Here is a 16,350-nt window from a genome sequence, read left to right as displayed (position 1 = left end):
AATCACGATGGAGATATCGAATGTTTAAACTATTTAAATCATCGAGGCGGAGCTTGAAGTTCAATGTGAAATACAATTTATTCAAAATATATCAAGTTTAATGGCAAGTGGCAACAAATCGATATGAATTATGAGTCAACAAAACTGCGTACAGAAAACAGCTGCATTGAAGGTAAACCAATTATAAAGTAATTGAGTCAATCGAAATTCAGAAATAGTCTCTTTGCTCCGCCTTTATTATTCGCATTCATTTATTTCCATAGCGATTTTTGGCCAAAGCAGTTACAATGTCAAATCACTTGCATCCACGTTAGATTTTATCAAATCACCCATATATCTCAATATACACACAAATGCCCTTCTAACTTGGCCATGGCCAAATTAGTATAAATTCCACATAATTGAGAGAACTTTTCAAACTGCATCTTCATTCAGACGGGCTCGGTGCTTTTGAGTGAAAAGACGTTCGACTGTGTGCTTCAAATAAGGAAAACCTGTTCAAACATGTTGATATTAACTCACGTGAAATGGCAATTCAAAGTGATCGGTGTTATTCCTATACCAAAACATCGTTTACCAATAAAATTACAAAAATATCAACCGATAATTAATTGGGCACATGTCATTGTTATATCTATTTTGTTGATATTTTCTCACGTGCCTTCATTGTATTTTTTCTTATTTGAAGCCAAAACGTTCTCCGAATATTCCGAGTCAGGTCTATTGGTGGCAGGTACATTTATGGGTACCGCTTTTTATTTCCTTCTAATTTGGAAGCGATTTGAAATCCAAAATCTTCTAGATGATTTGGAAAAAGCTATTACAAAACGTGAGTTCATGTTAATTCGTGTATTAAAATTATTCAGAGAATACTCTGAACTGGATCCATGAAGCTATCTGAAAATATAGAAGTGATTACTGATACTGTAATAACTTCTATTTTTTTCACTACATTTATTTGATGAAAATATCCGATATTTCCATATAGCTTGATGGATTCAGAGTAGTCTCTGAAATTTTTACTTAAGACTAATTTACATCTCAAGGAACTTAATATTGTTCACTTAAATTCGTGATGAAACCGTTTTTTTGTTTTGCAATGGTCTAAAGGTGTAAATTAGTTTTTTATGTAATGTTATTCTTATTGAGGTGTATTTCTATTACTCAAATCACAATTTGTCTTCTTTTATGTATGTGATGTTATTTATCGAAATCTTTTTTTAGATGAAGAAAATCCACTCACTCGCACCATTTATTCGGAAAAGAGTGAAATGTCTGAGAAATTTTCAGCATTCCTTCTGTATTTTATATTTGTGTCAGCCGAAGTTTTTATAGTTCCCAATGCTCTGGTATCTTTCTATAAATATTACATTTTGGATGGATCAGAAGACTCATTTTGTCTACTTTTTCCTGCAACGTAATAATTTTGATTTATCGATTTTTGATTTTTTCTTCTTCTTAATTTGAATGTCAACCATTCTTCTCGCAATTGATTTCATTCAGTCTACCATGGAACTCTAAAACACCAATTGGATATTTTGCTTCAACTTGCGTTCAATTGGTTTGCACAAATTGTACAGTCTTTTGTTTCTCCACTTCATGTACGTTTTTTGTTGGATTTTGTACTCTATGCAGTGGTTTTAATTCGGATTTTAAAAATCGTTTGGTTGATATAAATAATGACGTCATCGCACTAAATGGACAATTTTCTATTAAAGATCGCATTAAAATCGCAAAAAAATTCAATAATATTATTCAATTTCATTCGGACAGCAGAGAGTAAGCTTATTCCTCCATATAATTTAAAATTCAATTAATGACGACTAAAAATATTTCTAAACAGATTTTCCGAACGAATTTCAAAAACATACAGCATTTTATTGTTGATATTTTTGGGAATTTCGATAATTTTACTTTGTACATCTCTTTTGGGCTTGAACGAGGTAATATTTACGTTGGAGGAATGACGCATCTTTTTTAAATGATTTGTTTTAACTAGGCGCTGTACATCAAGAATATGGTTTTTGGCTTACGTTTTTCCGTCATCTATGTACTGATGTTGTCATCCTTGGGTGTGTTGTGTTTTATTGGTGATCAACAGACTTCAGGATTTGAGGAACTAACCGAAGCGATTTATGCATGTTCGTGGAATGAATTTCCATTGGAAATACAAAAACTTTTCCCAACAATGTTAATGATCGCTCAAAAACCGATATACGTTCAGAGATACATGAGTTTGCCATGCACCCTCAAAGTTTTCAAAAAGGTCATTTTTTACCAATAAGCAAGTGATGCAGGATTTTTTAATTGTAAAATTAATTTTCTTTTCTTTAACAGATTATCAACGCTACTTTTTCTTACTTTATGATCTTACGAAAATTCACCTAATCAGCAATTTCTGCATAAGCGCAAACAAGAGCACGAAAAAGTTAACGAAGCACTTTTGAGGGTTTACAATTGTTTAGCCCAACTTAAATAATACTTGTTTCAATGTTTGAAAAATACAAATAAATATCATTTCAAGAATTTGTCAATAAATTAGCAACATTGATCGAAACAAGGATAATTCTATTAATTCTCATTAGGTATGTTTTATTGACATTTTCAAATTAACATCTAATTGTTTTTTTTTTTATTTAAATCTGTACATTCAATGTGTTGATCAATTTATTGGACGCCCAACTTCTTTTTGAGTGATTCCGGCATCTCAGCTGGTGGTGGTCGTGGCATTCTCAAAACAACCTTAACTGCATCATAGATGAACCATCTAAAATGAAATGGTAAAATTTACATTAAATCCACTTCTTGAAATCAGCTTAATCTGTTCGTTAGAATTGAAATACTCACTGAGCGGCGGTCAATGTACCAATCATAACAATACGAGGAATCAAGCCAGCCCATAATCCAGACCATCCCAATGCTTTGGCGACATCCATAGCGGATTGACCTTTTTTAGCTTGGTTCAATTTTGAAACGACTGTATCGGCTGGATGTGAAACAATAGCACAGAATACACCAGCAATGTAACCTATTTCAAAACAGCATTTCAATTATTCACCGTTTTTGAATTTGTAAAAATGTTTTCTTTTTTTCTCACCAGCAGCAAAAGTGACAATCAATTGTTCGCCTTTTGTACAGTCTGCTCTTGGTTTTGGTACAACAAATCTAAAATGAAATGGTCATTGTTACATCGAATCACCTTCAAGTCCAATGAAATATTTCGTTTTCAAGTAACTCACTGATAGAGCAATTCAAGCGTTTTTTCAAAACTAGCGAATTTCATCATTGTGTATGGAATTTGTCTGCACCATAATGGAACAAGACCTTTGTAGAAGGCATTTAGACCTTCGGATTGGGACATTTTTGGCAAAGCTTCGCGCAACGTGTTTGCAAAACCGGGTTGTGTTTGAATACGAACTTTGGCAGCTTCCATTGGTGAAAGTGCAATGTCGGCAATGAATTCGGCACTGGCCGAAGCGGCCAAATACAATCCAGTACGATAGAGATAAGCTTGTTCTTCATTCAAAAAGCCACCGTATAACACTTTGAACACTTCATAGAAACCGAATTTGCACAATCCTTGCGCTGAATATCCAATGAATGTTGGGGCCCAGCCTTTAGACAAACCTTTTATACCCTCTTCAGCCAATGTTACACGGAAACCGTTGAACACTGACTTATATTTAGCAGCATCGACTTGCAAGCGGCACTTTACTAAATCCAATGGGACAACCATCGTATGAGTTGAACCACAAGAGATAATACCACCCACACCGCAAAGCAAAAAATAGTGCATTGATCCAAATTCACATGAATCTAAAAGTATTCAATTAAAATTATTTTTGCTTTTTTCATTTTATTCAAATTAAATGTCAAACGTGTTTTTCCTCATTTGATTACCTCCTTCAGCAACGGCGGAAGCGGCAGCAATTTTTCGGCCAGCAACCAAATTTTGTGATTCGCCTGATTCACAGTTTACCGTTGATACGAACGGATTTTTGAATGTTGAGTTTCGTGCGGATTCCATTATGGAGGCAAACATCTTGACTTTGTTTTTTAAATATGTAACCTTGAAAAGTAAACAAAATGCATATCAAAAAGTATCTATATCTATTGGAACAATGTTTTAATTCAATAGAATTAGTCAGATTTAATTTTCTTTGTACAATGACATTGGCCCAATTACGAAACACCGTTAAGACTTGTGTGTAAGTTGATTATGAACGGCGTCTATATTTAGAACGCATTATTTTCACATAGAGCTTTTAAAGTGATTTTGTCGAGTCACAGTGATTGCATTCATTGTTTTAATTAATAACTGATTTATGTAACTTTTAATGAATTTTTAACAAGATATCACGTGTTTTTCAATTACTTCTCATTAAAAACTTATCTTTATTTTACTGATTCATTTTTCATACTGTATAACAATTTAAAAGACACTTTGATGTCATTGTCTCTGTAAAATGTGCTTTAATTTTGAAATCCCTATGTGAATTTGACATTGTGATTTTTGATTATATAATGTGTGGCCAATTAAAATCGATTTTTGTTGAACAATTTACACCCATTGATGGACTTTTCGTGAAATAAATTTTAATTTTTCTGCTACAATTTCAATTTTTGTCGAAGAAAGTAAAAAAAAAATAATATACCTTATGGATTTAGTGGCGAGAATTTTCTTTCGAAAATTTCTATTTATGACGACGAAAATTTGTATTGTGTGTGATCGTCACAACACCGCACATAAAACTGAATTGAATGCAAATGCGACAAGTGACTTGCGTTGCCTTTTTTTACTCGTAATCGCAATTCTAAATTTGTACTCTTGGCAAGCCAAGCGATTGTGCGTATGTTTCAATGAGTTTTAATTGTTGTTGTTACGATGAAACTGCCGAATTGCACACATCACCGAACCCATATGCATATTCACGCCGAATGCAAGCATCGTGCTATGATTTAAATATATCTAAAAACTTTAGTTGAATTCAATAGTTTGGAGTGTGGCCAAATGACACAAAACACGTGTTAGCAATGTGAAAGCTCACTGAGCAACCGAACATTTTGTTCACCTTCAAATATCGAAAAAGATTCATTGAAATTGTGCTGATAATAGTAGTAGATATTCAATTTCAAGTATTAAGGTCGAATGCAATGAAAAGATCCGTAATTAAATGTTCTACCTACCGCTTTATAGTTACCGTTGAATTTCATAGCACAATATATGTACGTATGGGGTAATAAATGAAATTCGATAAGGATTAGTTGAAAGTGTTGATACTGGTCATAAATTTGGGTATATCAAAGATTGGCTATCCTTTTTCGTTTATTAATTAATAAATACAAGTATATCAATTTCAAGGTATAATTATGACATTAGATCGATTTCCGGGGTACATCGTAAAATTATAATTTTCAATTGATGATAATAATCCAGAGTATAAATTTCCAATTTATGTGTTCAGGTGAATTTTGGAAATATGTACTATTTCAAATCGAAATCGAATCATCAGATGAAGAGAATAGTAATTTTCACTCGTTTCATCATTGAAACCAGCACATCGAGCCTATTTTGTTGAATGTTCTGTACAATTTATGGATATAAAAAGTAATTTTCGTACGTTAATTTAGATAACGATCATGTTCGTTTGCAATATTGAAGAGTTGTCGATAACTATTCCACTCATCAACAGATGTGATGCTCGACGATACGAGAATATATGAAGTACAATTGAGAGACAGTGTAAACATTTGAAGAGTTAATTTGTAAACTGATATGATTGTCGATGTCTTGAATGTAAAATAAACACAGGCTCCTTGATTAAATTTCAACACATTGATTTGAAACAATGAACACCAACTCAACGTGCCAACGCGCAAAGTGAACGAAGGAACGAGCAATAAAGAACAGTGTGTATAATTAGCTTATGAACATATTTGCTAAATAATTGACAAGGCCTTTATCGTTCCCTTTCCGGCAAATCATTGTGAGCCCTTGCAACGACAAATAACCACTTTACAAGCTGATATTATTATATAATATAAAATTTGCGCGCGTTTATGTATGCGCCAATTCAAAATAATCGGTCATCGAAGACAATGAAGAATTGATGTTTGCTTTATTGATCACAAATCAATGTGCAGTGCGGTCGAGCGTATAGATGTGGCTATAGACACTTCTATATCATCAAACTGTTCAATATTTATACAGATTAATATTGGAAGTGCAATTGATAGACATGCAAATGGTCAACACATGGATAACATTCGTCGTTCACTGGTCGAACACTGGTCGTTCACTCCGTTTACTCTTTACCACTCTTCTGATGAACAAGAGAAATACAATATTCGCAAACAATCTATTGCTCCATTCAAATCAAGCTTTGCATATCGAATAATGTTAATTCGTTTTGGTTCGTACATCATATGAAATGATAATAAATGTTATGTGCTTGCATTCTGGATTAAATTGATGTTTAAATAATCGATAGATATCATAGCAAAACACACACGAATTTTCGATCAATACGGACACAAAACATCAAACGTGTTCCCTGTGTGTTTGTGTGTGATTCATTTGCACGAGACAAATTGCATAATGTAGTGTACAAATCATTTTATTAGTCAATTCAAAACATTGCACACATTATATGCACCGTACGTATATGTGGAAGACAATCAAACGATTCACATAATATGTGCTCGACAAACGCACAAATTTCATTAGATTCGATCAGATTTCCATACACAAATTAAAACATATACCATTCGGACATGGAATGAGGTATAATACCATTCAAAATATAACATCGAAAGGGCATTTTCATTATTATAGAAAATTCTCTTTCATCGCTAATTGAGAGGATTCGCCTTAATGTGCTCCCTCTCTCGCTCTCTATCTCTCTCGCTCTCTAACATAAAATGAAACGCAAACAAATTTATAATGCTTGTCATATCCAATACCACATCTACCAGACTCACAATTAATTCACACAGTTTATTTGCTTGATGCATAAGAAACTAATTTCCTTTATGTCTCTCTCTCTTTGAGTACATTTATTTCGATTATGCTGCAAATTCGCACACAATTCAATTTAATTTATATTTATGCCCTTTTAATAAATTATCTATGTTTATCGAATGTTTCAAATGTTAAATGAAGACGAAATCGAAATCAAAAGTATCTATGATTGTCTATTAGTTCGATATCCTAACATTATTTGTTAATGGAAGAGGAAAAAGCAATCTTTATTCATTGAAAATGTAAGAATATTATATCTATGTTGTAGCCAAATTGCATTTAATCGGGCCATGTTGAAATAAATTACTCACAAAGGGAGATTTTTTTTGTTCTTCAAATTTCAGTGCATTTGGTTCTTTTTTCGAACCCATCCAAATAAAATGAACGTCTTTCTTTACGGTCTTTAGTCGGTTGGCCTATTTCAATTTGCCTTTACATTGCCAACGAATTGAATGTTGGGCTTAGAACGTATTAACACGATGGATAAAAACAACAAAATTATGAACGAATTCAAGTCGTTCATACAGATATAATAACGATTAAATGAATTGGCATTCGGACGAATAAGAAAATTCGTGATTGTGATGGTTATTGCAACCGGAATTTCATTTTGGATGCATTCCAATACGACGGATTCAGACAAAGCGTTAACCTAAATTACGATATCCATTTGGAAAGCGTCACATCAGAAAATTTAAACGACAATTTTCATAAAAGCTAAACACCAATTTCTCTTTTTGTCTCTATACGTTTTTCGTTGCATCTTTCTTCTTCTATTTCTCTCTTTTACATCCCTTTTTGTCTCGCAATGTTTTTTTTTTTTTTGGTTGAAATGGACTTTTTTTGTTAGTGGACGTTTGATCTGAGAAAATGCCACATCAGTTGGAATGTTGAATTTTAATTGCTTAGGCTTAATGAAAGCTGAGTAAAATATGACAATGTGGAGGAGACATTCACAATTAAAAACATGTGTCAAACTCAACCTCTTCACAGAATGGAAAATATTATGGCAAAGAATGCAAAAATCAGAAGCATATTTAAAACAAAATGCAAGTGAAAAAGACTTTCTCTTGCATTGCACTTTATCCGACCAATGAAATGATCTATAATAAAACAAGCAAGCAGTGCGAGGCAGAGAAATAGATTCTTTATTTAATCTCTTTCCCGGTAACGCCAATTGGCATCTCTAACAAAGCTGTTAAAATGTCATTCGCGTGTTTATTTTCATTCAACGCATAGTGAAATCGAAAATAAAACGCAAACAACGAACAAATGTACATCGTTGAAAGTAAATTGACAGAACACATAGAAAATGTTAAATGAAAAAAAAAGGTTTTCATTTGGAAGACGCGCTGATTTTGTTTTTGTATCCTTTAGTTTTCTCAATTAAAAGTAATAGATAGATATCGACCGCTTTGTTTGTACAGGTCGGGATTGTGGTAGTGGCAACACAATGATGAAGAAATGTGCAAAATAATATCCGTTCGAGAATTTTAATTAAAATCGATTGACACATTTAACCGGAAATAAACACAAACTAAATATTGTCACATCTCATCGTCGACATCGTTTGAAACGGTTGATGTTAAATAACCATCGCAACCACCAAGTACAGTATCTGCGTGTCTGTGAATTTGATGGCACCGTCTCTTTCGTTTCGTCGATCTTTGATGTTGTCTTAATCTGGTGAGTCATTTTGAAAGGTGGTTTTCTCTGCGATGCGAAAGGCTTGTTATAACATTCCATTTTCAATTTATGTTCGGTTCTTTATCGTTTTTATACTGAATGTCTGACTCTGCTATATATTCGATATGTAATCTTTCTCATTTCGTCTAATCGAATGTCTTATTTGTGCTTTGATTTTACTCTTAATGAAAACATCGCATTTCAATTTACGATAACAGCACATTTCAACATCTAAATGGATATAATCAATTTTCAACATGAAATGTGTATAAATTAACGCAATGACAATCTACACATTCGAAGTGCATGTTACGAAATAATTATTCGCATAACATGACAGAAGTGGGTTTTCTCATTTGTGCGACAGTAATGAGTATTGAAAGCTCTTGAAAAAGTAATTGGGTTTCGCATGTACAATCAAAATGTTGTAAAATTCATTGGAAACTGCATGAAATTGAGGTGCAATCAAAATAGAAAGATCTTTTGGCAAATGAAATATTCATTGAATGTGAAAAATTGCGTGTTAACTTGATTGCGTCCAATCAAATCAAATATCGAATATCGAAAATCCATTGTTCAATGTAATGGAATGCAAAGAATTGGAAGAACTTCATTTTGAAATTGGTATGCATTGTGAATAGAACACGTCATCGTGTGCATTCAACGTTGCAATGCGCCGCCTGTTCGTTCACATTGAAATCCCAAACTTGATCGGAAAATGAAATCAGAATTAAAATACAATCATCGAAGTGAAATGATAACAAGAGGCACACGCCAACAACTGCAATGCATACGAAATCGGGGAAAGCTTGTACAGAGAACAAAAAAAGTCCCGTAAAACGAATATACTATACACAAGCGCGCGCGCATACACACACATAACCAGAATAAGACAGTACATGTATTGAATTCAATCACCAATTCTGTAAGAATTTTCACTCAAAATCGAATATTCTACTATTCGAACATGTTCGCTCAAATCTTGATGAACAATGCACCAGCATACAAAAAGAGCGCATCTTTGATTCTGATTACGATTCGAACTGTGTTGCATTCAAGGAAGTACGAAATAGTCGATTGTCACACGACAATATCCTGTCACAGTCAAAATCGAAAGACAAAAGCAAAACATCTACACATAAGATACAAAAGGTTCTCACTGCCGCCAGATCTTTGTGTGCGGGTTTCTGTTTTCTTAAACATGAAATACGGTATATAAAGTTTGTCAATGCACGCGAGCATTCAATCTGAAATACAAATATAATTAAAACGACTCTTGAGTATATTTTCTTATTCTCTTTGCCAAATGCAATTATTCGTATCACGTTTTGTCTATAAAGTTTGTTCGTTCGATTTCAAGCTATCTCTTTCTACGGCAATTCCGGCTTCTTTTTGCATCCCCTTAGTTTTATTCACCGAAGCATGAATCGACGAAATAGAGAAATATTTCGAGCTTTCTTAACAGCGCCTTTGTAGAGCAAACACTTCATTATTCGATATATATTTCATGGGCTTCTGTCAGTGTATTGTTACCATCATAGCGCCATTGATAACGTTTTGAGGTACAAGAAACGACAATCCAGAAAATGAAAGCACGACTCGAATTTCAAACAGCTTATATTATATGGCACAATACTTCGTTTACTCTAACTTACTTTTTTTTGCATTTGAAATGCATATTTGCATTTTCACCACTCAAAATCCATTTTTCACTCATAAACAACCACATCTTAAACCATTCACAATGACTTCAATCATTTTAAATTCAATGAAAATCATTTGTAAATTGATAAAATAATTCAACTTTCACTGAACATGTCAGAACATTAATTCTTGCCAATTTTCGATAAATTCCCGGTGGAGCGATTTAATTTTATTGTATTTTTTTATTTTCTTTAAGACTGGAAAGTTTTGCCAAAAAATACAATCAACAGGCTTATAGTCCCATTTACACATTAAATGGTAGTTAATTATACCATTTGAATTACAAGGTACTTTAGAACAAAAAATGCTATTTAATATATTAAGAAAAGAAAACGAAATAAATTTTAAAGTTGAAGGGCAAACAATTATTTTCTCAATTGTTTGGAGAATTTTCTTATCCGGTTATTGCCGGCAGTCCTCCTATCCATCTGACCAGGTCACAAGAATTGTGATTTGATATGCAGATGGTACTGGCCTACAAAGCTGCACTGATTAGCTGTATACAGCGAAATCAATCACTTCGTAGGTTTGACTGAAACATGTTTGTGATTTGGCATTTGGTAATGCGAAAAAATTGCGTCAGTATAAGTATAGGCTGTTCATTTCCTTGAAAATGTTCCAATAATTTATCCTATTTAATATAGTTCAAAATACGATAAAAAGTATGTAGAATGAAAGTATGATGTAATGAAAAAATCCACTTCAATTGGAAGTGTATGGCTTTTTTTTATAATCTTAGAGACAATGGACAACCGTCTCACGAAAATTAATAAGGCGTCAATTTAAATTGATATACCATAATCGATCAGTTAAAATAAAATTAAAATAGTTTGCATACAGATTTTCAAACCAACTGCCGAGTTTTTTTAGATAATATTAAATTTTGAATGAATCAAATATGTGGTGTATTTACAAATTACAGACTATGGTCCAGTCTCCAATTATTGAAATTTGCTTGTTCGTTACACATTATCTCCCGTGTCATTCAGGTACAATGTACGTATAAACTAAGAAGTAAACAAAATTATACACTTCATATAGTAAAAAACGTAAAACTAATGATATCAGGATATAAAGGGGCACCGAGTTTTTCAGTTAATGCAAAGCTGTCTATGGATTAAAAAGAAAATTGGTCGAAAATTGAATAGGATGTACGAAAATAATGAATAAAGTGTATCGGTATGGAAAAAAGGCGCAATCAAAAGTTACTAAAACAACATATTTCCCATGCTAATATGATGCGAAGCGTGAAAATTGGTGTTTCATATATATTCAATTTTCCAAAATACCGAAACTTTATATGGGGGAAATCTAAAAAATCTGAAAATTATATTCAATGGTGCGTTGAGATGACAACGAACAACAATGCAAAAAAAATCGTCGATTTTTATTATGAGTTCTTTCCCAGTACTCTTCTTTTGCCATGGTAAATATTATTTTAAAAAGTATTTCGTTCCGTTATAGTGGAAAAAAAAAGTTAGCAAACATACACAATATTTTATCGCATATTACATAGCACCAGCACCATTTTATTGTCAATATATATATTTTTTTTTCAGAAAAACACAAACAATTTTTTTAAAATTCTTTTTTTTCTCATATTCAATACTTACATACGTTACATGTGCTATGTTTATTTGGCACTTGTTCGATTATTAAAACATCTCAACATCTTTGTAATATATGACCAAACGAGGAAAAAAATTGTCTACTTCGTTAGAACCCCTCGAACAACGTTCAAATGTCGAGACGAAAAACAAAAGCGCGCTCAGCATTTTATGCACACATTCACGTCATTGATAAAGTATGATGTTCGGTTTAAACTTTCTCTTCTGCATATTTACCGAAGAGATGGCGGACGAACGAGCGAGCTAATTCTCATGGGGTTTGAAGTAGTACAATATATGTGTGTGCGCGATGTGCGTGAGCGCACCGGCGTTTCTGCTATGTTCGCATCTAATATCCATAAGCACATGATACACGACAAACAATTTAATGGGATAAAATAGATGCGTTTAATAGCATAAGTGAGATATGGGCGTGAATAATGATCCAAATTGCGACGGCGAAAAATGTTGTTGCTGTTGTTTTTTTTCTCTATTCATTCTTTCGAACTTGGAAATTGATTGTGGTGCAGTATCACTTTTACACCACAATATTTTATTTTAGTTTTAAAGTTTTGCAGCGCGCACATTAATTTTATGTGGCAAATTTTTATGCTCTCTCATTTTTCGAAAGAGTGTCGATCCCATTTCGAGAGAGTGAAGTTGATTATTTTGCCGATAAGTAGAAATTGGCAAACATGACTTGTGGAAAAAAGAAATCAAGGAGTTTGACAAAGTTTCTAAAATGGTAACAATCGACAATTGATTGACGAGTAAAATGGCTCTTAATTTTATTGAATTGGATCAACCACATATAATGCAGAGCACATCAATCAATCTCACCTGGCGTCGTTGTGTTGTTATTTCAGTCAACCAAATGTAATCTGGGTGTATATCTCGATTGTCAATATTGAACGATGAAATAAGATTGACGCTAATATGCTTACATTTTGCATTTGTAAGCTAAAAGTTATCGTATGGAAGAGCTTGTGTAGCGTGTTGCACAATTAACGAGACTTAATTGAATTAATCAACATTTCCATGATACGTTGTTCAACTATTTCAACAGGGTTCTCAGTTATTCAATGAGTAAAGAATGTTTCAAGTGCAGAATGCACGAGCATTGACCAAAATTATATAAAAACACAGAAGGAGCGTGTCAAGAAATTGACCAAAACCAAAATACGAATGCGAATTTTTTTTATTTAATATTTCATGTTGATTTGCAGGCGATAGGCGGCAAAATATCTTTTCAACTAAACGTTTCGCACTTCAATATTTATGGAAAAACTTTTTTCCCATTTTCCAATCCACTTTGTTTTTATTATTTATTGAACATTTTCGTACGCATCGAAGCAGGCGAGAACGTCTTAGCGAAAAGAGGGAAAAAATGTTTCTTATCTAGATAATCTTTCTCTTCCCCTCACTCTGTATGCCATCATTGAATATTAATGCACATTTTCTTTCCACTTCCAAATTGATTTGTCATCGTTACAGAAGATTGGGTCCTGCCGTGAATATGCGTTGTTTTGAAATTGTTTCAACAGTGAAGAGATGACGCGTTTAACCCAAATGAAGATGAAAAGTTTTATTTTTATGAAGATTTCTCTGAGATTCTGCCTACACAAACAGCAAAACTTTATCCATTTCACCATATATGATAATGATAATTCATCGCTCCTGTCCTTTTGGTTCCAATTTACTGACCAGTTCAATACTTACCACATTTGTACGATGACAATTCAGAATATTCGATTGAATTTGGAATTCAGAAAATGTTGACAAGCGATTTATACTTGATTATTGCATCATCGTTGTAACGATAGCATCAAAACGTTGTTCAATACGGCTGTGATATTATGGAGCCATTAAGAAAAAAAGAACATTTTTATTGAGAACATAAAAACTGTCAATCGATATCAATAAACATAATATAAATAAAATGAGATATAAAATATACAGTTTGTGTTTTTTCATCATCCGAAAATTCCTAATTTTATTTGCGTATAATTTTACTAATGGATTAGATAGTCGTTTATAATAATAATGATGCGTTTATGGTTGAGTTGTATAACAAAGGCGAAATACCATATCCAATCAATGGAAAAAATTTCCAACACTTTTGAATTATTATATTATCTGTTGTAATAAAATCAGAATTTTATTTAATGCCTTTCTTCTTTTTTTTAAATCTGCGATGGTATTGATGAATGGATTTTATACCATAAAATTATGTAAATTTCGAACACTTTCAGGCACTTGTAAAATTGAATGTTCGGTTTGTGTTTGAGTCTCTGTGTGTGTGTTTGTTTTCTTAAATTCGTTCGAAAAGATTTTTATAGACATTTCGTTGCTGATTTTGATAGTTGCGCCAAATTTCTTTGGCTCGTTGGTATTCGTTTTGAATGTTTTTATCCTTGGGTAAGGAACGATAGGCTTGTTCTAAATCAATTAGTGCATCGTCATAATTTTTCAATCCGATATGAGCCTGACCACGACGATATAAAGCTTTTGCATTGCACGGATCGAGTGACAGCACTTCGTCGCAAGCGTTCTTTGCATTTTCCACATTATTTAGCTTCAGTTCAACAGCGGCAAGATTCAAACAAACAACCGAATTTATTTGATAAACACATTGTAATTTTTCTCGCAATTTTTGGACTGTCAAACCTTTGCGATATTTTGTTTCCAGTTTATCTTTGAAATAATTGAAATATCGCACAGTTTTTTTGTATTTGCGACACGATTCCACATAATTCTTTTCTTTGAAAAACATATTGCCGGCCGCTTTGATCGATTCGAGGACACGCACAGCCTCTTCAACCTGAAACATCACAAAATTCAATGAATTTACTACAAAGAAATTAGTTTTCAAGTAATCGTTATGTATTTACTGTGAAATCCTTTGTTTTTTCATCCCAATCTTCTGGAAACGGTGGTAGCTTATCTTCACTTTTATCATTATCACAATAATTCCAATCTTCTTCCGGCAAAATTTCACCACAATTATCAACAGTCATTTCCTGTTTAATTAAAACCATTGAACGATTTCATAATGAATTTGCACAGTTTTCAATTCAATTGGTCCTACCAATAATGGTTCTGAATCGTCCGATGCATATTTCTCCATTTCTTGTAGACAACCAAGACCACGTAACACTTTGCCAAATACCACATTTGAACCATCACAATGTGGACTGTCAACGGTTGTTACAAAAAATTGTGAATTGTTCGAATTTGGCCGACCAAAATGTGCCATTCCGACAGATCCGGCTTCATGCTGCTTACAAATGTTCGAGAGAAAAAGATCACAAAGGAAAATTAGTATGGATAAATGTTTCATTCGTTCTATAAATTCTTACTGGCAGTTCTAGACTCTCATCGTCAAACAGTGGCCCATAGATACTTTCGCCGCTGGAACCATCATTTTTAACAATATCACCGCCCTGCACCATAAACAAACGCTGAACTTTATGGAATTTAATACCTTTATAGTGTAATGGTTTGCCATTGGCACCGATGCCTTTTTCACCAGTGCATAAACAACGAAAGTTTTCGACCGTCTTTGGTACCACATCCTTTCTCAGTTCAATGATTACGCGTCCCACTATTGTAGACAATAATAAATATCGATTTTTTAATAAATTTTAAATCACCATAAACTCACCGATTTCGAGTCCAACGCGAATATCCATAAACACGACGGGATTATTTGGATGCCTTAAATCTGTCATTATTATTTTTACTTTATTTGTTCTTATTGTATAACGAAAAACCTTTTTATCAAACACTTCGTCTGGATGACTTTATTCGATTGAAAATGCAATATCCGTCTGTGGCATTTGTTATGAGTTCCAGTAAAATGCAGCTAATATTGAAATATGATCAAAATTAAAATGAATAAATGCAATTCATTGGAAAGTTTATTTTTTTGTTTGATTTTGTTCGTGAGATTTGATCTAAGTGTGTCTGTCAAAAATATTATTTTGTTTTTGTTTGTCTATCAAGCGGCTGTCATTATGTCATTAACAAAGAATTTTATTTACAATTTCCCCTTCATGTGCGTGACTCACGTTTATCGATATCAAAATTGGTGTGAGTCTTTGCTAAACGTGTATGCACTGAACTGAACCGTTTACATTTGAAATCACAGAAAAATCAAATAAAAAACAAATAAATCCGTTTTTTTCTCTCACTCGGGTTCAAGTTTAGTTTTATTCGGAATTTTCATTTCCATATTCATACAATGTTTTTTTTTTCTTGTCAATTCAATACAATTGGTTAGAATTCAATTTTTGTATAAAATTTTAGTTTTTCAGAAACATTTTGTTGATT

At 32.9% G+C, this 16,350-nt stretch overlaps 2 protein-coding genes across 3 annotated transcripts; both read right to left on the bottom strand.

Annotated features, from left to right (window-relative positions):
* Positions 1-2,575: 2,575 nt before the first annotated feature.
* Positions 2,576-4,777, bottom strand: LOC116342792 (phosphate carrier protein, mitochondrial-like). Its single transcript, XM_031770538.1, has 6 exons — positions 4,656-4,777; positions 3,901-4,069; positions 3,240-3,816; positions 3,098-3,165; positions 2,848-3,028; positions 2,576-2,767 (listed from the first exon to the last, which is right to left on the bottom strand). The coding sequence occupies exons 2-6, from the start codon at positions 4,040-4,042 to the stop codon at positions 2,668-2,670; spliced, it is 1,068 nt and encodes a 355-aa protein (XP_031626398.1). The 5' UTR covers positions 4,043-4,069; positions 4,656-4,777; the 3' UTR covers positions 2,576-2,667.
* Positions 4,778-13,977: 9,200 nt separating this feature from the next.
* LOC116342908 (peptidyl-prolyl cis-trans isomerase D) lies at positions 13,978-15,994 on the bottom strand. Of its 2 annotated transcripts, none has more exons than XM_031770712.1 (5): positions 15,683-15,994; positions 15,378-15,622; positions 15,107-15,298; positions 14,910-15,038; positions 13,978-14,839 (listed from the first exon to the last, which is right to left on the bottom strand). In XM_031770712.1, the coding sequence occupies exons 1-5, from the start codon at positions 15,747-15,749 to the stop codon at positions 14,330-14,332; spliced, it is 1,143 nt and encodes a 380-aa protein (XP_031626572.1). In that variant the 5' UTR covers positions 15,750-15,994; the 3' UTR covers positions 13,978-14,329. The 2 variants fall into 2 exon arrangements, with proteins under 2 accessions (XP_031626572.1, XP_031626573.1); XM_031770713.1 differs by having other exon boundaries at positions 15,107-15,295.
* Positions 15,995-16,350: the final 356 nt, after the last annotated feature.

The sequence above is a fragment of the Contarinia nasturtii genome, unplaced genomic scaffold, assembly GCF_009176525.2.
Source record: "Contarinia nasturtii isolate CC-2019 unplaced genomic scaffold, AAFC_CNas_1.1 Cnas_scaffold_928, whole genome shotgun sequence".
Classification (NCBI taxonomy): domain Eukaryota; kingdom Metazoa; phylum Arthropoda; class Insecta; order Diptera; family Cecidomyiidae; genus Contarinia; species Contarinia nasturtii.
This window is presented reverse-complemented; position numbering and strand designations above follow the sequence as displayed.